This window comes from Erythrolamprus reginae, chromosome 6 (assembly GCF_031021105.1).
Source record: "Erythrolamprus reginae isolate rEryReg1 chromosome 6, rEryReg1.hap1, whole genome shotgun sequence".
Lineage (NCBI taxonomy): Eukaryota > Metazoa > Chordata > Lepidosauria > Squamata > Dipsadidae > Erythrolamprus > Erythrolamprus reginae.
The window spans coordinates 78183387-78210668 of NC_091955.1; the positions used below are offsets into that span (position 1 = coordinate 78183387).

Here is a 27282-nt window from a genome sequence, read left to right on the forward strand (position 1 = left end):
CACCCTTGAAAATGTCCAAAGATATTTCACCAGAAGAGCCCTTCACTCCTCCACTCGAAACAGAATATCCTACAAAAATAGACTAACAATCTTGGGCCTAGAAAGCCTAGAACTACAGCGTCTAAAACATGATTTGAGTATTGCCCACAAGATCATATGCTGCAATGTCCTACCAGTCAATGACTACTTCAGCTTCAACCGCAACAACACAAGAGCACGCAACAAATTCAAACTCAATACGAACCGCGCCAAACTTGACTGTAAAAAATATGATTTCAACAATCGAATTATCGAAGCGTGGAACTCATTACTGGACTCAATTGTGTCAACCCCTAACCCCCAACATTTCTCCCTTAGACTCTCCACGATTGACCTCTCCAAATTCCTAAAAGGCCAGTAAGGGGCGTACATAAGTGCACTGGTGTGCCTTTCGTCCCCTGTCCAATTGTCTTTCCTTTCTCTCACTTATCATATATATTCTCTTTCTATCATATATCCTCTCCTCTAAGCCCACTTTCACCCTTTTTATATTATCACATGTCTATTTTCTTCCTATATACTTGTGTACTGGACAAATGAATTTAAAAAAAATGGTGGTAGACTTTAGGAGAAACCCTCCCATCCTACCACCTCTTACAATACTAGACAACACAGTATCAACAGCAGAGACCTTCAAATCTCTAGGTTCTATTATATCTGAAGGCCTAAAATGGTCACCTAACATCAAAAACGTCATCAAAAAAGCACAACAAAGAATGTTCTTTCTGCACCAACTCAGGAAGCTCAAATTGCCCAAGGAGCTGCTGATACAGTTCTACAGAGGAATCATTGAGTCTGTCATCTGCACCTCTATAACTGTCTGGTTTGGTTCTGCAACCCAACAAGACAGACACAGACTTCAGAGGATAATCAGAACTGCAGAAAAAACAATTGCTGCCAACTACAGTACCTTCCATTGAGGACCGTCAAAGTATTCACTAAGGCTGCATTACTATTACTATTAGTCTTCTCATCATTCCTATCACCCATTTCATCCTACTTATGACTGTAACTTGTTGCTTATATCTTTACGATTTATATTAATATTGATTGTTTCCTGATTGCTTATTTGTACCCTATGGCAATCATTGTTGTACTTCATGATTCTTGACAAATCTATCTTTTCTTTTATGTACACTGAGAGCATATGCACCAATGGAAAATTTATTTATTTATTTATATATATATATATATATATATATATATATATATATATATATATATATATATATATATATACACACACACACATACAGTATATATATATATATTATATATATATACAGTATATATATATATACAGTATATATATATATATATATATATATATATATATATATATATATATATATATATATATACGCCGCCCCTCTCCGTAGACTCGGGGCGGCTCACAACAACAATAAAACAATTCAAGACAAATCTAATAATTTAAAAACATTTTAAAAAACTCTGTTATTAAAGCAGACATACACACAAACATACCATACATGAATTGTATAGGCCCGGGGGAGATGTCTCAATTCCCCCAAGCCTGACAGCACAAATTCCTTGTGTGTCCAATCACACTTGACCAATAAAGAATTCTACTCTATTGTTTTCTATTCATAACAGGACTGACAGCAAAGTGGTCCAGATGAGGCCTGGACTGAGCCCATTGTTTAGGAGGATGGGTTGGTTGGTAGAAAATTCCAGGGGGAAAAGCTAGGCTCCCCAGCAAATCCTCAAAAGGAATAGCAATAGCATTTAGACTTATATACCGCTTCATAGTGCTTTATAGCCCTCCCTTAGTGGTATACAGAGTCAGCATATTGGCCCCAACAATCTTCATTTTATCAAGCCTAGAAGGATGGAAGGCTGAAATCAACAGTCAACTTGCAAAGCTTTCAAGTTGCCATAAGCAGGCAGAGGGAAAAAGCTGACGGAGTGGCTGATTCTACTAATTGAAACTGCATTCCACAAAGGTTTGTTTTACTGATTGTGTCCTGGGTTACCGGAGTCAGTAGGAAGGGATGTGGGTTTCACAGCCCACCAGTCTGGTTCACTGGATAATGTAATTTTTGAAATGTCCAGTGAGGAGGAAGAGGAGGGAAACAGAGTCATGAGGGCACGTAACCTACGTGAGCTCAGTTCTGACCGCATCGGAGTATTGCCGAAATGTCACTCCTAATAAATGGCAATATATTTTTCTAACTTTGTCTCGTGGCTCGTGAATTAATTAGGGCATTTTTGGGAAACTTCACATCAACCTTGAGCCAGTCAGGATTGAACTGCTGGCAGTCGGAAGGATTACCTGCAATACTGCATTCTAACCACTGTGCCACCATGGAATCAAACACATGGCATTTCTCTTGCACAGACAGGTCTTGATTCGGAATCAGATTCATACTTGAACATATCCCATTCCATGGTATGTCTATATATGTGCCATTTTCACTTGGTTTTCAACTATTTCAACTTTATGGGGGATAACTTCATTTGGGTCATAAATGGCACATTGCTTCATCGCTGTCACAGCCAGAATCATAGCAGGGGTTTAGAACATCTAACAGGGCTTCCCATCATGAACACTGCTTGAAGGACACTTGGAGGTGTTAGAAGGAACACCATCCCCACCATGCTTCCTTTATTTAAGGACCTACCTGACCTGGTTCTCCAAGAAGTGCATGTATCTGTACAACAGAGTGTAGGAAGGAGAAAGAATGCCCACAGATTTCATGCGTGCACCACGTTCCAATTCGCTGTCCACAGGCATATTGGCAAAACACGCCAAACCAAAGCAAATGCCTTTCCGGAAGTAACTAGGAAACAAAAAGGACGCATAAGGATACATCTTCAAAGCATCAACAAATGACTAAAAAATTAACACAGCCTGATGGTGGCAGGAAGGACTATGAAAACAGGTCATGGCGGAACCAGAAGATTTACAGCACACATAGCAGTTATACCAGTGATAGCGAATCTATGGCACAGGTGCCACAGGTGGCACACGGAACCATATCTGCTGGCACACGAGCTGTTGCCCTAGCTCAGCTCCATCGTGCATGTGTGTGCTGGCTAGCTGACTTTTGGCTCACACAGAGGCTCGAGGGCCATTTTTGGCTTCCAGAGAGCCTCCGGGGGATGGGGGAGGGCATTTTTACCTTCCCCCAGCTCCAGGGCAGCCTTTGGAGTCTGGGCAGGGTGAAACATGAGCCTACTGGGCCCACCAGAAGTTGGGAAACAAGCTGTTTCCAGTCTACAGAGGGCCTCCAGGGGGGCAGGAGAAGCTGTTTTTGCCCTCCCCAGGCATTGAATTATGGGTGTTGGCACTCATGCATGAGCAATAGCATGCACACATGCTCTTTTGACATCCAAGGAAAAAAAGGTTCGCCATCACTGAGTTATACCATTGCTCTTTAACCCCTCTGGGGCAAGGATCCACAAACCTGGCAACTTTAAGACTTGTGGATTCAATCTCCCAGAATTGAAGTGCACAAGTCTTAAAGTTGTCAAGTTTGAAGACCTCTAAACTATGGGATTTAGAGCTAATTTGCAATCTATCCTGAAAATACTGCACTGGCACAATTTCCTTATTCTGCTTTTTCTCTTCTCGAGAAGCATATTATTCCTTCAATCCTAGTTTTCAGTTCTAGGATTAAACAAGCTTTGAATGATGGTTAAACAAATGGTTGTTAGGCAAGAACTACCTGCAGATAGGTGGATATCAAAATACCCAAAATGATCTATTTTGTCAAGTCTTTATTTGGCACCTAAAAGGTAACAGAGTAAGCACCAGGTATATTTTCTTTGACTAGCAATTGATTGATAGCAGAGGCCCACAGAGAAAACTGTCATTAAACAACTACAACTTATGGGCAACTTAGTAAAATTATTATTATTCTGTTCCAGAGAAAGATATAAATATATTTGCACAGAAATTCAGGGATACTGAAAAGAGGGGGGTAAGAAATGAAGAGAGAAATAAAAAAGATATTGTTGTGGGAGTTTACTGCAGACCACCTGGGCAGGCAGAAGATATTGTATGTAGGCCCTGATCGATGTTTCGAAGATGCATGAAGTGATGTTAATGAGAAATATAAATTATCCTGACATTTTCAGGAATCTAATTCTACCAAGAGGACCAGCAATTCCTTACCCTCTCTTGCTGACAATTTTATCTGTCAGAAAGTGGAAGAAAGAAATAGCTATGCTGGATTTCATCCTCATTGACAGGAAGAATTAACTGAAGCAATTGGCACCTTGGGAAAAAAGTGTTTACACTATCTTTGAATCTGAGATATCGAGAAAAATGAAATCAGAGAAGTTGAGAAACTGGTGAACTGGCAATGACTAGCAGAAATGTTCTCTTGTTTTGTGTTTACATTTCCTCGGACAGAAAATGGAGCCCTAGCTGGTCATCATTATGTTATTGGGAGAAGAAGGAAATTAAGGATGAACAAGGGGAGGATAAGATAAATTGTGGCTAATTTAAATGATGGCAAGCCTGCAGAAATGGATGGGTTCCTAGGCTACTAAAAGAACTCAGAGAGATCATTGCTGAACTACTGGAGGTCAGGCCACATCCCTGAAGAGAGCAAATGGCATCTTACAATTCAAAAAGAAAATACAGACCTCTCAGCTTGACATCTGCACTGGGAAAGATCATTCAACAGCAAGTCTGTAAGCACTTACTTGGATAGGCATGCCACTATCTTAGAAACATAGAAACATAGAAGTCTGACGGCAGAACAAGACCTCATGGTCCATCTAGTCTGCCCTTATACTATTTTCTGTATTTTATCTTAGGATGGATATATGTTTATCCCAGGCATGTTTAAATTCAGTTACTGTGGATTTATCTACCACGTCTGCTGGAAGTTTGTTCCAAGGATCTACTACTCTTTCAGTAAAATAATATTTTCTCATGTTGCTTTTGATCTTTCCCCCAACTAACTTCAGATTGTGTCCCCTTGTTCTTGTGTTCACTTTCCTATTAAAAACACTTCCCTCCTGGACCTTATTTAACCCTTTAACATATTTAAATGTTTCGATCATGTCCCCCCTTTTCCTTCTGTCCTCCAGACTATACAGAAGTTATACTATCTGTATTCTATACTATACAGATAGTATACTATCGAAGTTTGTAAGCACTTGGATAGGTGTGCTACTATTAACAGGAGCAATAATTTGCAAACAAATTATACCAAACTATATGTTTAACTATATGTCTTTCTTTAGAGTTACTAGCTTTGTAGATCAGGAGAAATAATCAGGCAAATAATTTTGATTACGGAGACCCCTGAGATTTCTTAGGGGGATGCCCGGGGGTCCTAGGACCACACTTTAAGAAACACTGCTGGAGTGGATCCTGCACTGAACAACCATAGGTTTCTATTAAGCCCTACATGGCTTAGGAGCAGACTATTTACGAGTCCGTCTCTGCCATATACCACCCAGAGACCTATTACATCACAATGAGTTGGCCTTCTCTAGGTCCCGTCAACTAAACCAGTGTTTTTCAACCAGTGTGCCGTGGCACACTAGTGTGCCGCGAGACATGGTCAGGTGTGCCGCGAAGCTCAGAGAGAAAGAAAACAAGAGAGAGAGAAAGAAAGAGAAAGAAAGAAAGAAAGAGAGAGAGAAAGCAAGAGAGAAAGAAAGCAAGAGAGAGAGAGAGAAAGAAAGAAAGAGAGCAAGAGCGAGCGAGAGAGAAAGAGAACAAGAGAGAAAGCAAGCAAGAGAGAGAGAAAACAAGAGAAAGAAAGAGAGAGAGCAAGAGAGAGAGAGCAAGAGAGAGAGAGCAAGAGAGAGAAAGAAAGCAAGAGAGAGAGAAAGAGGGAGGGAAGGAGAGAGAGAGAAAGACATAGAGGGAGGTAGGGAGGGAGAGAGAAAGAGCAAAAAAGAGAGGAAGGAAGGAAGAGAAAGAAAGAGGGATGGAGAGAGAGAGGAAGAAAGAGGAAGAAAGGGAGAGAAAGAAGGAGGGAGAAAGAAATAGAGTGAAGGGGAGGAAGAGAGAGAGAGAGATTTTTTTTGTCCAAACTTTTTTTAGCCGCCCCCTCCCCCCGCTCAATGTGCCCCAGGGTTTCGTAAATGTAAAAAATGTGCCGCAGCTCAAAAAAGGTTGAAAATCACTGAACTAAACAATGCAGGTTGACAGGCCCGCGGGGGAAGGCCTTCTCTGTGGCTGCCCCAACTTTATGGAACCAGCTGCCTCCCCGATGTCCGTACTGCTCCCACGCTACTGTCCTTCCAAAAGGCCGTGAAGACCTGGCTTTGCCGGCAGGCCTGGGGGCTATGAATGTAACATCTTATCACGGCCAAATTGTAACTGACTCTGTATGCATGTGTGTTTGATTGGATAGATCATTGGGTTTATTATAGTTTTACTGTTCTTTATTAACTAATATTTGACTTTTGTTATATTGTATGTATTATTTACTGTCGTAAATCGCCCTGAGTCCCATTGGGATTGGGCGGCATATAAATCAAATTAATTAAATTAAATTAAATTATTAACAAATCTGGAAGGCGCTTGCCTTGAAAATAGACAGGAACTAATTCTTTGCTTTTCAGCACAGATGCCAATTATATTCCAGATGTATTCCAGTTTCCAGACTCGTCTTTGACAACAACTGCACTAATGATAAAATAGAGATGTTTGCTGTTTCCTTATAAATCAATCTTCCAACACTGGGTCTTACAAGATATACTAAGATATAGACATTACCAGAGGCAGACACAATGTTTTAACGTACTTTGTTTTCCAAATTTAAGATTCACTCCTATTTAGAAGAAAGAAGAGTTGCAGGCAGGAAGGAAAAGGGGGCACTGGGACCATTAAAAAAAGCCAAGATGTGTAACTGCAACCATGTCCCAATTTTATGTGCTTTGTGTGCGTAGCATAAATTAAAAATAACATGGTTTGATGGCATGGGTCCTGACTGTTTTATCCTTTTGCAAGAGGCCCCGGACGTACATTTTGAAAGGTGAATTTGAATCTGAAGAAATCACACAAACATAGAAGGACTAGCTAGTGTGGCTTAATGTTGCCAGGCACAGGAGTGGATAAAATATTACAGACAGTAAACCTCGAGTCTAGGGGCTGGATATTGCCACATGTGCAATCAACCTGTAGATATGATTGGCACTAACACTAAGCATTGTGTCTTAATAAAGATAACTATTGTACCCATTTAAACTTTTCCAGATAATGAGAAAGATTTGTACAACCAAATTGTTTGTATAACTGAGCGGAGCAAGAAGTCTGCAATGCACTCACATGAAATCAGACTGGATTTTATGGGATCCACTGGCCATAGATTTGAACTCAACACCTTCCAGATCAATGTCTTGCGGCAAACACCATTCCACCATATTACCTGTGAAGAAAGGAGGAAAAGCAAAGATTAACAGAGATCCAGCACAAGACCAAGGCCATAAAAACCAAAGAGATGTGCTTTTGGTTTTCTGAAAACCATTGAAAGGATACAGGAGATAAAGGGGAATATTTGCAATTCAGCATTGAAATGAAGGGTTTTCTGGACGGACGGACGGACGGACGGACAGACAGACAGATTATTTATTTTGATTTGATTTGATTTATTTTATTTTATTATTTCTATGCTGCCCAATCCTGAAGGACTCGGGGCGGCTTACAACAATATAAAAGATACAAATACAGTGGTACCTCGGTTCTTGAACGCTTTGGTTCTCGTACATTTCGGATACCGAACAAAATTTTCGGCAAAAATTTGCTTCAGTATCTGAACAAAAATTCAGATACCGAACAGCCACAGAAAATTTTGTTTATTATCCGAAATGCTACAAGATCTGAGGGGACGGGGTGAGACGGAATGGGAGTCGGAATCTGACACGCCCATCCTGGCCGCCCACTAAACAGCCTCCCAGTCTCTAGTCTAAGCGCTCCAAGCTGTAGGAAGGGTGGGGGCAGCTGCAATACTGGCAGTTTCGGGGGGCCTCCTTTCCTCAGTGGTTCGTCTTGTTCCTTTTAAGCAGCTACACCAACTTTCTCCTTCCCGACGGTGGCGGCGGCTTTCCTTCGAGCAGCAGCAGCGCCGGGAACGTCAGCGGCTTCCCTTTCTCATGTGACGTTCCCGGCGCTGCTGCTGCTTGAAGGAAAGCCGCCGCCACCACCGCCGGGAAGGAGAAAGTTGGTGTAGCTGCCTACAGCTACAAGACAAACCACTGAGGAAAGGAGCCCCCCCCCCCAAAAAAAAACTGCCAGTATTGCAGCTGCCCCCACCCTTACTACAGCTTGGAGTGCTTAGACTACAGAGCTCCTCAGATCTTTATCCCACAGGAAATAAAGGAAATAGGGGCTGGAAACCAATTAAACCCATTTCCATTATTTCCTATGGGATAAATTAATTCGGTACTCGACCAAATCGGTTCTCGACCACACTTCTGGAACGCATTGTGGTCGAGAACCGAAATATCACTGTACTATAAAAAAGAAGTCAAATATGAAAATCCAAAACTATAAACCTCAGTTAAAAACCCATAACTCATTCCAGGCAACACACATGCCTACCATTCAATGTAATTTGTCTATGACAGATATCAGTTTCATGGCCCCCAGGCCTACCGGCAAAGCCAGGTCTTTGTAGCCTTTTGGGAGCCAGTAGGGTTGGAGCAGTATGGACATCGGGAAGGAGGAGGGGGGAGTTGGTTCCTTAGAACCGGGGCGGCCACAGAGAAAGCCCTCCCCTGCGGCCCCGCCAACCTGTAATGCTTAGTTGATGGAATCTGGAGGAGGCCAACCCTGTGTGATCTTATTGGTCTCTGGGAGGTATGTGGCAGGAGATAGTCTGGCCCTAAGCCATGTAGGGCTTTGTAGGCGATAGCCCAAACTAGGCAACATCAAAAGTGTTAATGATGCCAGCACTAGTTTGAGTAATGAAACATCTGCAAGAAAACAACCAAACGCAGAGAAAGAGAACCAAGGGTCCCTCATTATACGTTGAACAGAAATAGCTACTTCTTCCTTGTAACCAAAATTCTCAGGGCACCCAGATTAGTTCTAGTTGCATTTTTTTTTCTCGGAAAGAAACAAATTTCTCTAAACCTTCTGAAAAATGTGCTCAGCAAGGGCTGTTGAGCTAATGTTAGAGTAAACGTCATTGCAATTGCTCTGCTGTCTTCCCTAAGTGTTTTACTTTAATGTTTGTCAATACCTATCCATCCATCTATCTCAAATATGCAAGTGTTCCCTTATTTTGCTAGGCATCAGGAAGATTAAGAGGTTACGCCTCACTTCCAGACACTTCAATTCATTAATTCGTGATACGTCCCATTGGTGGAAAGACCCAGGAGATGGTGGAAGATGGATATGGAAGAGTCCAACTGGAGAAATGACTAGTGTTGTCACCTGCTTTTCTAAGAGTATTGAATTAAATAGTCTGAATTCAGTGAACAAACCATCATTTTTTTTAGGGTACATTTTTTCCCCCTCTCAATATACATTCAAACAATACAGTATACTATCTATTTTCCATGAATAAAATGCAGTATTTTGTTAGTAACTAATATCAATCATCAAAAAAGTTGCATTTTCTTTCTAATTTTGTCATCCAGTTACATACAGTATCTTTTAATTAAATTCCCTCCTTAATGTTCCTTCAAAAATATAACACCAATAATATTTCTAACTTATTAAACATTATGCCATAGTGTCTCCTTCCTCTCTTAATTCATTTTTCTGTAAGCTAAGAAAACCTTGTACAGTGATCCCCCGCTCGTTGCGAGGGTTCCGTTCCAGGACCCCCCGCAACGAGCGGGTTTTCGCGAAGTAGCGCTGCGGAAGTAAAAACACCATCTGCGCATGTGCAGATGGTGTTTTTACTCCCGCAGCGCTAGCGAGGAGCCGAAGATTGGGGGCAGCGCGGCTGTTTTAAAATGTCGCCGCCGGCATGGGGGGCTTCCTAGCAGCCCCCCAAACCCGGGTTGGGGGTCCGGGGGGTGCTGGCAAGCCCCCCATGCCGGCGGCGACATTTTAAAACAGCCGCGCCGCGCTGGCTGTCGGCGCTTTCGAGCTGAGTCCCGGAGCGAATTCGCTCCGGGACTCAGCTCAAAAGCGCCGACAGCCAGCGCCAGCGAACGGCTTCTCCGCGCTGGCTGTCGGCGCTTTCGAGCTGAGTCCCGGAGCGAATTCGCTCCGGGACTCAGCTCGAAAGCGGCGAGAATGAACGGCGTGGGCGGGCGAAGGGCGGGCGGCAGCGAGGAGTTTGCGTGGGCGGTGGGGAAACTCCTTGCTGATGCCCGCTGCTCGCCCTCCCGCCAGCAAGAGGGGGAAGACCCAGGGAAGCCGCCCAGCAGCTGATCTGCCGGGCGCCATCTACGCATGCGTGCCCATAGAAAAAAAGGGCACACATGCGCAGATGGTGTTTTGACTTCCGGGTTGAAAAATCGCAAATTACCCTGTTCGCAATGGTCGGGGACGCAATAACCGGGGTATTACTGTATAACCAATCAGATGTTAACAAAAATTAAAAACAAAACAAATAAAACATGGTTTTCGTATGAAACATGCTAGCTCAAAACCAAACAAAGCACATTATGACTACTACCCAGCAATGATTTTTCCTAGGAGATCCAGTGACTTGCAACTCCTGATCCTAGTTCAACAGTCCATTATACCACAATAATCTTTTTTTGCAATGAGTAGGATCTTTTGATTGCACAAGCAAAATAATACTTAGCATCTGAATATCTGAAATAGAGGCAATGTTCCTTTGGACTAATATCTTTCAGTCCAAACAACTCAGTGAGGCCAAAGGTGGGGAGACACAGAGAGATCAACAGAGTTGGAAGAGACTGACAACATCTAGAGTTGGATGTCTCCTAGTCCAGGGATAGGCAAAGTCGGCTCTTCTATGACATGTGGACTTCAATTCCCAGAATTCCTGAGCTAGCATGATTGGCTCAGGAATTCTGGGCGTTGAAGTCATAGAAGAGCCAACTTTGCCTACCCCTGTTCTAGTCCAACCCCTTGCTCAAACAGGAGACCTTACATCATTTTGGACACATGGCTGTGAAATCTCTTCTTAAAAACCTCAAATGGAGACCTCCTAGAGACAAAACCGTTTCACTGATTAATTGTTCTCACTGTCAGCAAATTTATTCTTAATTCTAGGTTGGATCTCTCTTTAATCGTCTTCTACCCATTACTTCTTGTCTTGTTGTCAGGTGAATTGGAGAATAGGTTGACATGCCCCATCATTGAGATAGTCCCTTGTCACCGTTCCAAATAACATGCGAGAAATAAATCAGGACAAAGCCATCGTTTTGAGTTAGAGACTTTGGCCTGCCACCCTGAAATATTAGAAGACTGTTATTATGTCACATTTTAGTTCTTCTATATATCAGTGATGGTGAACCATATTTGGCTCAGGTGCCAAAAGAATGCACATGCGCAATAGCGCACGAACCCACACCCATATTGCAATGCCCTCCCTCCGCATACCTCAGACTTCCGGTAGGCCCCTTGGGCTGTTTTTCACCATTCCCATGATTCAGCAGGCTTCCCTAAACCCTGGGGACAGTGAAAAACGGCGCAAAAGCCCAACTGGAAGTTTGTACAGTGATACCTCGTCTTACGAACTTAATTGGTTCCGGGAGGAGGTTTGTAAGGTGAAAAGTTCGTAAGACGAAACAATGTTTCCCATAGGAAACAATGTAAAAGGGATTAATGCATGTAAGGGGGAAAGAATCGCAAAAACGGCGCTCCACTGCCTGGCTGTCACCTTTTGAAACAGCTGGGGGGCTTCTTGGCATTCTCCCGAACCCGAACCCGAAAGGTTTGGCAAAAGTTCGGGTTCGGGTTCGGGAGGCCGCCGAGGAGCGCCGCCGCCCGGCTGTCACCTTTTCGGCCGCCCAGGAAGAACATCTTTGTGACATCAAAGCTCCGCCCATGGAATTCCCTATTGGGATTCCCCACCTCCGTTTGAGCCTCCCGACTGGTTGACAGCTCCACAGCTCTTCTGCAAAGCTGACAGCCGCGCGGCGGCGCTTCTCGGCAGCCTCCCGAACCCGAACTTTTGTTGAACCTCTGGGTTCGACATTCGGGAGAACACCAAGAAGCCCCCTGGCTGTTTCAAAAGGTGACAGCTGGGCGGCGGCGCTTCTCGTCCGAATCCAAACTTTTGCCAAACTTCCGGGTTCGGCGTTTGCGGCAGCGGGTTTGTAAGGCAAAAAAAGTTCGTAAGAAGAGGCACAAAAATCCGGAACCCCGGGTTCGTATCTCGAAAGTTTCGTGAGACGAGAGGTTCGTATCCCGAGGTACTACTGTATTTCAATAACAATCAAAATATATTTATTTTTTCTTTCTTTGGTACATACACAAAATAATAATAAATGAAAAATAAAATTATTCTTAATAAAATGTAAATAAAAGTTATATTATAAATAACATTTATTTGGATCAATGAGAAGGATGAAATTGTTTGGGCTGATCATCATAATTTGGTTCCCTGGTTGTTAATTTTAATCTGAGATGTGGTTCCATATCCAATAGTCAGTTCCTTTTTTTTTGACTTAATGTCTACAAATGCTGAAAAAGCAACTTCACATAAACATGAAGTTGGAAAAGGCTGGATGCCTTTCAGAACTTTTTCTAAAACGTTGGGAACCACTGTTAGAGAATAGTGGTACCAGTGAATAGTGTACCAGAGGTAGTGGTACCAATAGAGGTGCCAGAGAATAATGGTACCAATAGAGAACCCAGTAGTGGATTCCTACTGGTATGCCTAACTGCGCGCAAGCGCGCGTTCAAGCAAAACCTTGCTTCCTGCACCTGTGCAGGTAGCAAAATCTCATACGTGGACGCACAGGGACGCTTGTTTTGGTGAGGATTTTGCACAGAAGCATGCGCAGAAGCAAAAAAACTCACTGAAACGCGCACCCATGTGTCTCTCCAGGTGAGATTTTGCTACCGGCACAAGTGCAGGAAGCAAAACTTCGCTCGAACGAGTGCTCATGCGCCAGAGCCACAGAGCTGCACGCAATTAGGCGTACCGGTAGGAACCCACTGTTGATCTCATATCTCAAGCAAGCCACTTCTCCCCCCCCCCCTCCAAGTCCCCTTTCAAGATATTTTTGAAATGTGCCCCAAAAGCTCCAAACAGCTGTTAAATCAGGATGATGGGATTGTAATCGAATACGCCAAAGGGATATTTGTTTGAGGAATAATGTTCTAAGGACCCGATGTTTCAGCATGACAGGTCTTAGGAGACAGTTTAAAGAGGAAGGACCCAGGCGGCTAACTAGTGCAGAATCAGATAATGGGCCTATTTGAGTGTTCATAATCTGCATTGATTGGCAGGATCTCAGAACAATTCACTGGGGCCTGTTAATATTCAAGAGGTCAACTAGAGCAGTGTTTCTCTACATTTTTTCTCCCATGGTTCCATTCCAACCTTTTCCCCTGTGGTCAGCTGTCCGAGTCCTATTGACAATGCAGACATGATATCTGGTGCATTTTCTGTCATCAACAGCACTATACTGCTCAAAAAAATGAAGGGGACACTTAAACAACACAATGTATTCCAAGTAAATCAAACTTCTGTGAAATCAAACTGTCCACTTAGGAAGCAACACTGATTGACAATCAATTTCACATGCTGTTGTGCACTGAATGTTTTGTACAGAACTTTGTACAGAACAAAGTATTCAATGAGGATATATCATTCATTCAGATCTAGGATGGGTTCTTTGAGTGTTCCCTTTGTCTTTTTGAGCAGTGTACTTTGCTTTTCTGTGTTGTCATGGCATGTACTATGGCCTCCCAAACCACATTTTTCACCTACAGCCAGGGGTGGGCTACTGCCCGGACAGGGGAGGGGGAACACAATGGGATAGCAAAAACAGAGCTCCACCCCAGAACACCCAATTTGCACTGAAAGATAATAATAATAATAATAATAATAATAATAATAACAACAACAACAACAACAACAACAACAACAACATCAACAATAATTTATTGTGCTGGAACTACCATTTACCAGTGGCAAAGAACTGGTGGGATCATAAGCCCGAAAAAGTGGTCGAAAATGAGCAAGCAAAACTACTATGGGACTTCCGGCTTCAGACTGACCGAATTCTGAAGCATAACACACCAGACATCCTGATTGTGGAGAAAAAGAAAGTATGGATCATCGACATCGCAATCCCAGGGGACAGCAGAATTGAGGAGAAGCAGCTAGAGAAATTAGTGAAATATGAAGATGTAAAAATCGACCAGCAACGACTCTGGCATAAGCCCGTGAAAGTGGTCCCAGTGGTACTTGGCACGCTGGGCGCAGTGCCAAAGGATCTCAGCGGACATTTGAAAACCATCGGAATTGACAAAATCTCCATCTGTCAATTGCAAAAGGCCGCTTTACTGGGATCGGCAAACATAATTCGCCGCTACATCACGCAGTCCTAGGTGCTTGGGAAGCGCCCAACTGGTGATGAAATACGAAATCCAGCATAGTGATCTCGTTTGCTGTATTGTATTGACATAATAATTTATTATATTTGTACACCGCCCCTCTTCAAAGACTCTTGAAGATGTTGAAAGGAAATGCATAAGCCATGCCCACAGTGTGGTAGTAAACAGTTTGGTAGCCCTTCACTGCCTATAGCCCTTCTGAAATATGTTAGGGCTCCAGCGAACAATATGGTCCCTGGCTAAGATCTACTGAACTACATAGCAATATCAACAGCATTTAGACTTATATGCTGCTTCACAGTGCTTTACAGCCCTCTCTAAATGGTTTACAGAGAGTAAGATTATTGCCCCCAACAATCTGGGTCCGCATTTTATCAACCTTAGAAGGATGGAAGGCTGAGTCAACCTTGAGCCTACTGAGATTCGATCTGCCAAACTGCTGGCAGCTGGTGATCAGCAGAAGCAGCTTACAGTACTGCACTCTAACCACTGCACCACCAAGGCTCTATAACAATCTGCCTAGTGCCCTCCCACTAAATTTCTGCTTGTTGAGTAGACCAATTACCATAATTTTCAGAGTATAAGATGCACCTTAATTTTGGGGAGGAAACTGGGGGGGGGGGGGATCTACCTACCAGGTATTCATCTGGCTAGCATCCTTAGTCTGGTCAGCTTCATCACATTATTTTATTCCCTGGCTACGGCTGAAAAAATATTCTTCGGAGGGAGTAGCAATGAAAACAGGCCTGCAAACACTTAGGGGGAAAAAACTTCTTTAGAGTAGCAATGAAAAAATCCTGCAAACTGGTAAGATTGTTAGCACCTTGTTAGGGCTTAAAAAAATCTTTTTCAGATGGAGTAGCAATGAAAACAAGCCTGCAAGCTGGGAAAAGTTGGGAAGATCGTTAGTACCTGGTTAGGGCTAAGAAAAAGAACCTTAGAAAAAGCTACATTCGGAGTATAAGATGCACCCAAATTTTCAGTCTCTTTTGGGGAGAGAGGTTATCTTACACTCCAAAAAAGATGGTACCTATTTCTCTCTTTTAAGGTGGATCCCTATTTTTATGCACTCCTCTGCTTTCATTCAACTTTAAGTTTACTCTTTCTGAATAATTCTCAAATGTCTGGCTGGGTGATTTTTGGGCTAGTTGCTTTCTCTCAGCCCATGATATCAGCCTTGAGCAATAAGCCGATCAGTCTTGCCACAACCAATGGACCAACTTCTGGTTGACCTGAAAAATGGACTCTACACCTGGATAGAAAAACATTAGGAAGAAAATAAAAACTACATTGGCTTTAAATACATCTGGACTGGACAAGACCAGTCCTGCCTTGCCCTAAGATAAGATGAACTCAAATGAAAAAAACTATAAGGGACAGAAAGCAATTCAATTGGTCTCCCAAACAGGGAATCTCACCAAATATACATATACATATATATATATATGTAGGACCAAACTCCAGGAAGAAATACCAGCTGGATGACATCATCCCACATGCTTATCTGATTGGAGAGAAGGATATTTATTTGCTGTGAACCAGGATTCAAAATTTTGTTTGTATTAAGAAAAACAAATATAAAAGAATAGAACAGGAAAAATAAATAGGACAATGATGGTTTTATTCCTGGGTGTGGTAGCACTTTGCTGTGGGATTTTGCTGCTTCTCTACAAGAAAATTGGATTCTGACTGGGAGGCATTAAGCCAACCGGCTCAACTGGAATCCTTGCTTTACAGTATTTGTCTGGAATTGCAATGACTGTGTTGGAGGTGTTTCAGATATCCAGGAGTCCCAAAAGGTATAACAATATATACATAAAATATAAATATCTAAGTAAAATAATCAAATATAAAACCATCCATCGTAAAACAGGACAATCAAAAATATGACGAATGCAACAGATAAAATAATATTTTTTTAAAAGCAGTTAGGTGTTGGGGAACATATTATTTTGCAAATGCTTGAGTCAACTAAGATATCTAAACCAGTTAAGCTGGCTGGAAAGTCTCTTTAAGCCTCATTAACTCATATTATAGGTTTTCCAACAGCTAGCAACCTTATTTTGAATTCAATCTTTAAGCAAGCCTTCCTTCATATTGGCCCTTGTAAATGCCTTGGATTCTGGACACTCACATCCAATTGGCTGGGGATTATGTGAGTTGGAGTTAACACTTTTGGACTCTACCAAGTTGGGGAAGGCCAATTTAGGCAATTGCTTGGTTGCTGTAGATAATTTTTAAAACTGCATGGTGCAGAGAATAAATTATTGATACAAAGATAATGTTCATTGCTCCTCCACTAATATTGGGATGCAACTGGCAGTGGTGGAACCAGATTGCCTCCTAACAAATGTTTCCAGGTTTTACACTGTGAGTCAATTGTGACTTTTTATTTATTTATTGATTGATTGATTGATTGATTTTGTCCATTACACAATGAAGGTTATAGTGTTCCCTAGATTTTCGCGGGTTCGAACTTTGCGAATCTCCTATACCACGTTTTTTCAAAAAATATTAATTAAAAAGTACTTCGTGGTTTTTTTTCTATACCACGTTTTTTCCCGCCCGATGACGTCATACGTCATCGCCAAGCTAATAAGTTTTGCAAATAAATAACAAAAAAAAATTATTGTTCATAAATAATTATGTTTTATAAATATCAGGATCACTAAGTGTCTTATTCAATGGTGAGTACCAGTAATAATGGTGAGTAAATGGTTGTTAAGGAAATGGGAAATGGTAATTTAGGGGTTTAAAGTGTTACGGGAAGGCTTGTGATACTGTCCATAGCCAAAAATGGTGTATTTACTTCCGCATCTCTACTTCGTGGAAATTCGACTTTTGCGGGCGGTCTTGGAACGCATCCCCCACGAAAATCGAGGGAACACTGTACTTAATGAAGGTTATAGAGGATATATTCATAGTAAAATATATCTAAGAAAGAAGAGAAGATATAGGAATAAAATATATCAATGAAGGAATAGAAGAAGAGATATAGGAATAGGAGAGCAATGGGACCGGGGACAGAATTATGCACGCCCCTTACTTATGCACACCCCTTACTGACCTCTTAGGAATCTGGAGAAGTCAACCGTGGATAGTCTAAGGGTAAAGTGTTGGGGGTTTGGGAATGACACTATGGAGTAATGAGTTCCATGCTTCGACAACTTGGTTACTGAAGTTCTGAAACACCCCCCCCCATTATAAATCAGTTGCTTTTGATTATGTATATCAGGTTAGTATGTGTGTCTTGTGTGATTTTTCTCCCATTTGGATTATTCAATTATCTGAATTGTGTTGGGCTACTGTACTTCACTGGGCAGCTAAAGTGAATGAAATTAACTACAGCATCTCTAGTTTTAAATCCTACCAGGAACAGTCTAGTGAAGAGAAAGACCAAGGGTGACAAGAAAACAACATTTCAATATTTGCTACAGAGAAGTGCTAACTACCCTGTTGTATGCCAGTGAGATTTGGACTATATACAGGAGACATGTTAGGCAATTGAACCACATCCACATGACCTACCTTCACAGAATCCTGAGGATCTGGTGGCAGGATAAGGTGCCTGACACTGAGCTCCTCTCCAGAACAGGCCTGCCATCAATTCCCATCCAAAACCCAAACATGCTGGGCAGGCTGTGTTGCCAGGATGCCAGACCATCGCATCCATAAACAGCTCCTCTATGGCGGGCTGTCTAAAGCAGTGTTTCCCAACCTTGGCAACTTGAAGATATTTGGACTTCAACTCCCAGAATTCCCCAGCCAGCAAATGCTGGCTGGGGACTTCTGGGAGTTGAAGTCCAGATATCTTCAAGTTGCCAAGGTTGGGAAACACTGGTCTAAAGGAAAGAGATTGCATGGAGGACAAAGGAAGCAATACAAAGACACGTTGAAAGCCTCCTTCAAGTCCCTCAATATTGACACTACCTCCTGGGAAACCCTGGCACAAGATCGACCAACATGGCGCATGCTGATCTACCAAGGCTGCCAGACATCTGAGGCTAGAAGAACATTCATAGCAGAAGAGAAACGAGCACTCCACAAAGCCAGAGCTGCAAATGCTACGACAACGGTGCCCAAACAAGTCTGCCCAACATGTGGCAGAACATTTTGTGCCCGTATAGGCCTTACCAGCCACCTGCGGGCACATCGCGTACAGCCAACAACCCATTAGATGTCAAGGTCCTCTTCAAACACTATAAATGAACATCATTTTATCTATCTATCTATCTATCTATCTATCTATCTATCTATCTATCTATCTATCTATCTATCTATCTATCTATCTATCTGCTTGTTTTGTCCAATATATAATAATACACAATGAAGGTTATAGAGGATATATACAAGTAGAATGTATCAAAAAGAGTATAGAAGAGAAATATAGGAGTAAAATATAACTAGAGAGAATAGCAGAAAATATAAGAGATATAAGAGATAGATCAGTGTTTTTCAACCAGTGTGCCGTGGCACACTAGTGTGCCGCAAGACATGGTCAGGTGTGCCGCAAAGCTCAGCAAGAGAGAGAAAGAGAGAGAGAGAAAGAAAGCAAGACAGAGAGAGAAAGAAAGCAAGAGAGAGAGAAAGAAAGAAAGAGAGAGAGAGAAAGAGAGAGAGAGAGAGAGAGAAAGCAAGAGAGAAAGAAAGCAAGAAAGCAAGAGAGAGAGAGAAAGAGAGGCAGGGAAGGAGGGAGAGATAGAAAGAGCAAAAAAGAGAGGAAGGAAGGAAGAGAGAAAGAAAGAGGGATGGACAGAGAGGGGGAGGAAGGAAGAGAGAGAAAGATGGAGAGAAATAGAGCAAAAGGGAGGAAGAGAGATATATAATTTTTTTGTCCAAACTTTTTTTAGCCCCCCAGTCCCCCCCCGCTCAATGTGCCCCATGATTTTGTATATGTAAAAAATGTGCCGCAGCTCAAAAAAGGTTGAAAATCACTGAGATAGATGATGGATAGAAGAGACAACCTATTTTACAATGCACCCCAAGGCCGGACAAGGAACAATAGATGGAAACCGGTCAAGGAAAGATTCAACCTAGAAATAAGGGGGAATTTTCTGACAGTGAGAACAATCAACCAATGGAACAAGTTGCCCGCAGAAGTTGTGGGTGCTTCATCACTGGAGGCCTTTAGGAAGAGACTGGACTACCAGTCCAGAGACTGGACTGCCAGTCCAGAGACTGAACTGAGTCTTCGGAGAGGGGCAGCATACAAATCTAATCAATTATTATTATTATTATTATTATTATTATTATTATTATTAAATTATTATTATCTGTCAGAAATAGGACAGGGTCTCCTGCTTGAGCAGGGTTAGACTAGATCAGTGTTTTTCAACCAGTGTGCCGTGGCACACTAGTGTGCCGTGAGACATGGTCAGGTGTGCCGCGAAGCTCAGAGAGAGAAAGAAAGCAAGAGAGAGAGAGAAAGAAAGCAAGAGAGGGAAAGAGTGAGAGAGAGAAAGAGAATAAGAGAGAGAAAGCAAGAGAGAGAGAAAGAGAACAAGAGAAAGAAAGCAAGAGAGAGAGAAAGAGAGGGAGGGAAGGAGAGAGAGAGAAAGACACAGAGGGAGGTAGGGAGGGAGAGAGAAAGAGAGCAAAAAAGAGAGGAAAGAAGGAAGAGAAAGAAAGAGGGATGGAGAGAGAAAGAAGGAAGGGGGAGAAAGAGGGAGAGATAGAGAAATAGAGTGAAAGGGAGTAAGAGAGAGAGATAATTTTTTTGTCCAAATTTTTTTTAGCCCCCACCCTCCCCCCGCTCAATGTGCCCCAGGGTTTTGTAAATGTAAAAAATGTGCCGCGGCTCAAAAAAGGTTGAAAATCACTGGACTAGATGACCTGCAAAGGTCCCTTTCAACTGTGTTATTCCACCAAGCGCTAGATGCTTCCTGTTTCCTCAAATAAAAGCTATACAATTTATTAAGTGAGGGCCAGTTTGCAACTTCTTTTCATCACTTTTTCTTTCCCCTCCCTTCCTTCCTCCTTCCACTTCATCCTATCCCTGCCTTCAAAGTCATTCCTTTGTTTGCTCTAGTATTTGGCCGGTCTGATCAGTATCTCTTCTTCCTTCTGTGCTCACCTTTGAGCCACGTCATCTCTTTTCGTGCTTCTGAGCAAAGCAGTCAGAGGCAGATTGCTATGCAAATAAAGATACTTTTTTGGCCAAAGGCCTTAAACAGATGGCTGGCCTTCTTGGGAAAAGAGGCAGCCTCGCCAAATCATACAGTACAAAAAAGAAGGTAAAAGAAATTAAGTCAGTTCTTGTTTTAATTAATTGCAAACATCTTAGAACTTTCCTTGTATGTTGACAGAGAAAAAGAGCAGGCAACGTTTTGTGGCCAGAAGCTGGTTTGCTTGTTTTTAAAGGCTCTGCATAAAATACTATATCCCTACCTGGCCAAAACCTTCCTATGAGGTTTAAGGCACGTGTATGATCCTTAAGTCCTTCCAAACAAAAAGCCCAAAATTGTGGCTCTTTTGATTCTTGCAGAATTTTTGGGGCAGCAAAATGTCCCACGAACTCCAGATATAAATTTTTTTCTCGACTTGGTCTCCTCCAAACCTATCTGATTGTAACACCAGGCTGTTGTTTCATGTGTATGGAGAGGAGAGAGGCAAGAGGTTGTTTGTCCAATGAACTATCTCAACCACCTTTACTCAACCCTGCATTAAAATAAAAAACATTCTGACAATACCTTGTTTCCTCAAGTAACACAGGGGGCTACCCAGAAGACCACACAAAGGAGCTCTGCAGGCCAGATCTAAGCACTCTGTGGGATCCGGCCTGCAGGCCTTGAATTTGACCCTCCTGCGGTACTGGAATCCATTTTTTCTTTCAAGAGAGGCAGTGGGGTCCGGTCCACAAAAAAAAGATATCGGTGATTCATACAATATGTTTGTAAAGCAAAAAGTGACTAATCAGTGGCTTCCGCATGACTTTCAATTAACTGAAATAGGAGAACTTGAACAAACTACAAATTTGCGGTCAGGAAGAATTGGCAAAGCAATTTTCACAGGAAAGGAAGTCTGAAATTGCCCTGGGGCATCTCTTATCAGCAAAAAGCACAGGCAATAGGGAAGAATAAGGCCCCTGATAAATAATAAAAAGTAATGATGAAATTCACTATCTTTTGTTCTTTTGTACAGGTAGTTCAGTTCACTTAGTGACTGCTCGAAGTTACAACGCCACTGAAATAGTGACTTATGACCATTTCCCACAGTTATGACCATTGCAGCATCCCCATGGTCATGTGATTTACATTCAGATGCTTGACAGCTGACTTACATTTATGACGGTTGCAGTGCCCTGGGGTCATGTGATCACCTTTTGCAACCTTGACAAGCAGGTTAAGATTCACTTAACAATGTTAGTAGTATAATAACTGCCAGTTAGTAATCAGTTAGTAATATAACAACTGATTCATTTAACAAATATGGCTAGAAAAGTTGTAAAATGGGAGAAAACTCACTTTACAAATTTTTCACTTTGCAACATAAATTTGGGGTTCAATTATAGTCGTATGTTGAGGACTACCTCTATTTTAAATTGTCCTTCTATTGTTAAGTTTAAATCTTCAACATTTTTAATTATGTCCTTGTATTTTTACAATATATTCATATTTTTGTATCTGGATGGCTTTACGGTATATTCACATTTTTGTATCTGGATTGGCTATTCATACAATAGGGAGGAGAGATCTATAGTATAAAATACACTTTTTCCTACAGGTTGTATCAGCCATGTGGATATTCAAGTGGGCACACTTAGCAAATCTATCTACATTTATTATTAATCAGGAAAATCTCTCAAGTGTTACTTCTTTTAAGAACTCATTTATTCCACTGCTTTGCAGAGCTGCCAAAAATTACAATTGTAGGCAACACGCTTCAAAGTCTTTTCCTGTCCATAATACAGTGGAACCCCGACATAAGAGCTGCTCTACTTAAGAGCAACTCGAGATAAGAGCTGGGAGGGGAGAGATATTTTTGTTCTACTTACAAGCCCAAATTCGAGATACAAGCGCCAAGGAGCTGTCTCCTGAAGCCAAACGCTAACTTCCGCGTTCGGCTTCAGGAGACAGCTGCGAAGCGGCGCGCGTGTTTTAAAAGGTTGCAGCCGGCCTGGGGGGCTCGGGGGGGTGCTTGCAGCTTTCTTTCTTGCTCTTTTTCTTTCTCTCTTTTACCTTCCCTTCCTCTATTTCTTCTTTTCTTTCTCCTTCCCACCTTCTTCCCTCCCTCCCTCCCTTCACTCATTCCTCTCTTACTCTCCCCTTTCATAAGTTTCCTTGCTTCCTTCCTCTGTTCCTGTCCCTTCCCCCTTTCTTTCTTTCTTTCTTTCTTTCTTGCTCTTTTTCTTTCTCTCTTTTACCTTCCCTTCCTCTATTTCTTCTTTTCTTTCTCCTTCCCACCTTCTTCCCTCCCTCCCTCCCTTCACTCATTCCTCTCTTACTCTCCCCTTTCATAAGTTTCCTTGCTTCCTTCCTCTGTTCCTGTCCCTTCCCTCTTTCCTTCCTTCCTTCCCACCCTCCGTCCATTCATTCACCCATTCCTCTCTTGATCGCTTAAAGCCGGTCCCTGGTGCAAAAAGGGTTGGGGACCTCTGTCCTACAGGATTGGGTGGCAGAGAAGTTGAACATATGTAAATTTAAAAGTTTAAGAAAGTTTACAAGTTAAGTGAAAGAAACTTCATTATTCATTTATATGTACATGTACATTTCTTCATTAAAAACATGTCTTTCTGCATAATTTAGACTAACTTTGTGAGTTTTTTGAGGGCTGGAACCAATTAAAATTATTTACATTAATTCCTATGGGGAAAAGTCGTTCGAGATAAGAGCTGCTCGACTTAAGAGCCCAGGTCCGGAACGAATTAAACTCGTATCTCGAGGTACCACTGTACTTGGTACTACATCTCTTTCATCTTCTTTCTCATCTTTTTCTTCAGAGCTCCCCTTTTTGATCATACCTCTGTAACCAACTCTTTCTCGTCTCCTGTTGCTAAAACCCGAGCCTATTTGTGCTTACCTGGATATACAGTATATAATAATTAATTTAATTTAATAATAATTTATTAGATTTGTATGCTGCCCACCTCCAAGGTCTCGGGGCGGCTCACAACAATAACAATACAATGAACAGTAATACAAATCCAATATTAATAAAAGCTAGAATTAAAACCCATTAATATTAAAAAAAACAATCAATACTACATAGTCATACCACTCTCAAAGGCTACAGTCAGAAAGGGAGGGAAGGGAATTAGTCCCCCCATGCCTGGCGACATAAATGGGTCTTCAACATCTTGCGGAAGGCGAGGGGGAAATTCGAATCTCCGGGGGGAGTTGATTCCAGAGGGCCGGGGCCGCCACAGAGAAGGCTCTTCCCATAGGTCTCGCCAGATGACAGTTTCCTTCACTTTTCTTCCATCTTTCAAACTACATGGATAAACTGGAATCAGGCTATAATGGCCTCAGAAGTGGTGCTTCATTCCCTTTTCAATCCCCGAGGTAGCCACAGAGGAGCGGTTGAAAACTTCTCAGAAGGCAAAGTGTTCTAAGACAGGCCTTGTTTTCCCAGAATGAACAATATGTAAAGCTCATTCAAGAGGTGTGTAGCCAATGGAAAGAGTGGTGAGGCCATGCCATTCAAGTTTGGCCCAGAGAACTGAGTCCAAAAGTATACTTAGGCTTGGTTCTCCACTTCCATTCATAAAGGTCGACACAACTCAAGCTTCCTGGCATGCATCAAAAATCAACAATTATGTTGGCTAGATACACAAACCTACATCTGTAGACTTTATTAGTATCTGCATTCTTCTTACTGGCCTTTGTGTCTAACAGCTGCCTTGGTCACCATAGGTGAGCAGGAATTTCATTCAGAAGAGAGAGGAAAGTGATGAATAATCTCCTTTTTCTGGTCTGCATTTGACTTTTTTGTCATGAAAGAAGGGAAAAAAATTACCTACTACCAAACAAAAGCGTTGCTCATGAAAAAACAAACTGCCCTGTCCCCCTTTGATAGAAATAATCCTCCAGAAGTTACAAAGCTAAATTTCTACAGAGTCCATTGCTTAAGTTCTCCTATGGAGGGAATGGAAACAATGCTTATCTACTCGCCTGATAGCAAATAGATATATTTGTCCAGATTGCAACTTTGGTTGGCTTATTTTAAAAGCTGCTTGAAATGCAAATATCACCTGAGACAATGACCCCTATCAACTCCTTCGAAATTGGAGGGTTAGCTGCCATTTTGAGCATTTTTAAATTACTTTTACTACCACCATACCAAAACCACTCAGACAAACAGCAATTACAGAAGAATGGGAACCGACATTCCCATGTCAAAATATAGAAATCACAAACTCATTTACTACAGGTTTCATCATTATCCTATTTCTGGAACAGACATGCCATTAGAGCAATTGCAAAGTTGAGTGCTCTTAAAGTGAAATGTTTATTACTAACCTTCTGATCACCAAGAATCCATTCAACAACTTCCCAAATGAGGTGAGTGGAAGACAATATGTGTATAGGGCAATCTCCTTGAATGACTTCATAAATAAATGAAAGAACACTCAAAAGCCTAAGATGATCTACTTAGTGGTGAGTATCTCATGTAAGGCTACTATGCAAATCCATTCATTTTAATAATCAGCAATGGGAAGAAAGCGCTACTCTAGTGCTTAGGGATACCGCTACTCTAGTGGTTAGGGATGCTTTACATTTAGGAGAAGGAGGAAAAGTGATAATGGTTCTCATGACCATTCAAACCAATATGTGGGCAGGACCACGATTTTCTGGGATGGGGGGTGGGGTTCACTTCCACTGAGAAATTCTTTTTAATTTTTTTAATGTAATATTTAATCTTGGCACTAATTTTTGGGCAATATCTTGCCTTGAAATAGCAGAAAAGGTGTGCCAGCATTTTTGGAGCTGTGGTCAAAGAGGGATGGAAAAAGTTTGTCTAACTTTAGCCTACACGTAGCCCTGTTTACAGGTAGGCCTCAACTTCCAACCACAATTGAGCCAAAAATGTATGTTGCTAAGTGAGTTTTTGTCCCATTGTACAACTTTCCTTGCTGCCTTTATTAAGTGCACCAATGCAGTTGTTAAATTACACACACGGTTGTTACGTGAATCTGGCTTCCCCATTGACCTTACTGTCAGAAGGTCACAAAGATAAGCACATGACTCCAGAACACTGTAACCATAAATCATAAATATGAACCAGCTGTCAAGTATTCAAATGTAAATCACGTGATCATATGGATGTTTCAATGGGCATACGTGTGACATGTCACTTTTTTTAGTGTCATCATAACTTCGAACGGTCACTAAATGAACTCTTGTAAGTCAAGGACAACCTGTATAAAAGGCTTTTTAAAATGATGGCATCATGTCACCATTGTCCATACATGTTAGCAAAGGGCATATTTGCAACTGGGAATCCATTGTCCTGCCCAAGGATGGAACAAAGTAGAAAACCAAAAATTCCACACAAGAAAAGGAAGTATTGAGATGTTCCGAAGAACAGTGAATACACAAAAAAAAGGGTTACATCACTTCAATGTTGCAGTAATAATGGCTTAATTCTTACAAGGAAACCATAAATAACTTTACCCAGAACCTGTTTTAAAACTGGAATATAGGAAGCAGAAAGTGAACACTCAAATAACACATCCTAGATCTGAACGAATGAAATATTCTCACTGAATATTTCATTTGCACTAACTATTCCATTTGCACAACAGCAGGTGAAATTGATTGTCAATCAGTGTTGCTTCCTAAGTGGACAGTTTGATTTCACAGAAGCTTGATTTACTTGGAGTTATATTCTGTTGTTTAAGTGTTCCCTTTATTTTTTTGAGCAGTGTATATCTTGACTGTTCTGCAGTATTTTTTACCTGTGTGCAATGTTTATATGCAAGTTAACACAGGGCAAGATTTTGATCACTTGGGTCATTCATACACACACACACACACACACACACACACACACACACACACCTGCAGATACTCTTACTTCTGGATGCCTGTATAATTGTCACTGAATGACTCGGTGTAATCTGATATCTATGATTGGCATCTGAGGGCACAGTATACTGCCAACAGCATCATTATGACTGAGGCGGTACTGAAATAAAGTTTCTGGATACACAGGATTTTTTTTTTCTTCAGCAAGAAATCATACTGACTTATCTTTAGGCCAGTGTTTCCCAACCTTGGCAACTTGAAGATATTTGGACTTCAACTCCCACAATTCCCCAGCCAGCGAATGCCTCGAGGTTCGACTACTGTAATGCTCTCTACATGGGGCTACCTTTGAAAAGTTTTCGGAAACTTCAGATCGTGCAGAATGCAGCTGCGAGAGCAGTCATGGGCCTACCTAGGTATGCCCATGTCACACCAACACTCCGCAGTCTGCATTGGTTGCCGATCAATTTCCGGTCACAATTCAAAGTGTTGGTTATGACCTATAAAGCCCTTCATGGCATCGGACCAGAATATCTCCAAGACCACCTTCTGATGCACGAATCCCAGCGACCGATTAGGTCCCACAGAGTCGGCCTTCTTCGGGTCCCGTCAACTAAACAATGTCAATTGGTGGGCTCCAGGGGAAGAGCCTTCTCTGTGGCAGCCCCGACTCTCTGGAACCAGCTCCCCCCAGAGATTAGAACTGCCCCTACCCTCCTTGCCTTTCGTAAACTCCTCAAAACCCACCTTTGTCATCAGGCATGGGGAATTGAGATATCTCCCCAGGGCCTATATAATTTATGTACGGTATGTTTGTAGGTATGTCTGCTTAAAAATGGGATT

General features: G+C 41.9%; 2 protein-coding genes across 2 annotated transcripts in view; one reads left to right on the plus strand and one right to left on the minus strand.

Moving 5' to 3' along the window:
- The window catches only part of SSBP1 (single stranded DNA binding protein 1), a 348477-nt gene that overhangs the window by 273786 nt on the left and 47409 nt on the right, over window positions 1-27282 (plus strand). The window lies entirely within an intron of this gene.
- DENND11 (DENN domain containing 11) overlaps window positions 1-27282 on the minus strand; it is a 42980-nt gene that overhangs the window by 11582 nt on the left and 4116 nt on the right. Inside the window, exons 2-3 of the mRNA XM_070756345.1 lie at window positions 7301-7400; window positions 2682-2840 (exon numbers count right to left, since the gene is read on the minus strand). Of these exons, the coding sequence (XP_070612446.1) occupies window positions 2682-2840; window positions 7301-7400 (259 nt within the window). The remainder of the gene's footprint in view (window positions 1-2681; window positions 2841-7300; window positions 7401-27282) is intronic.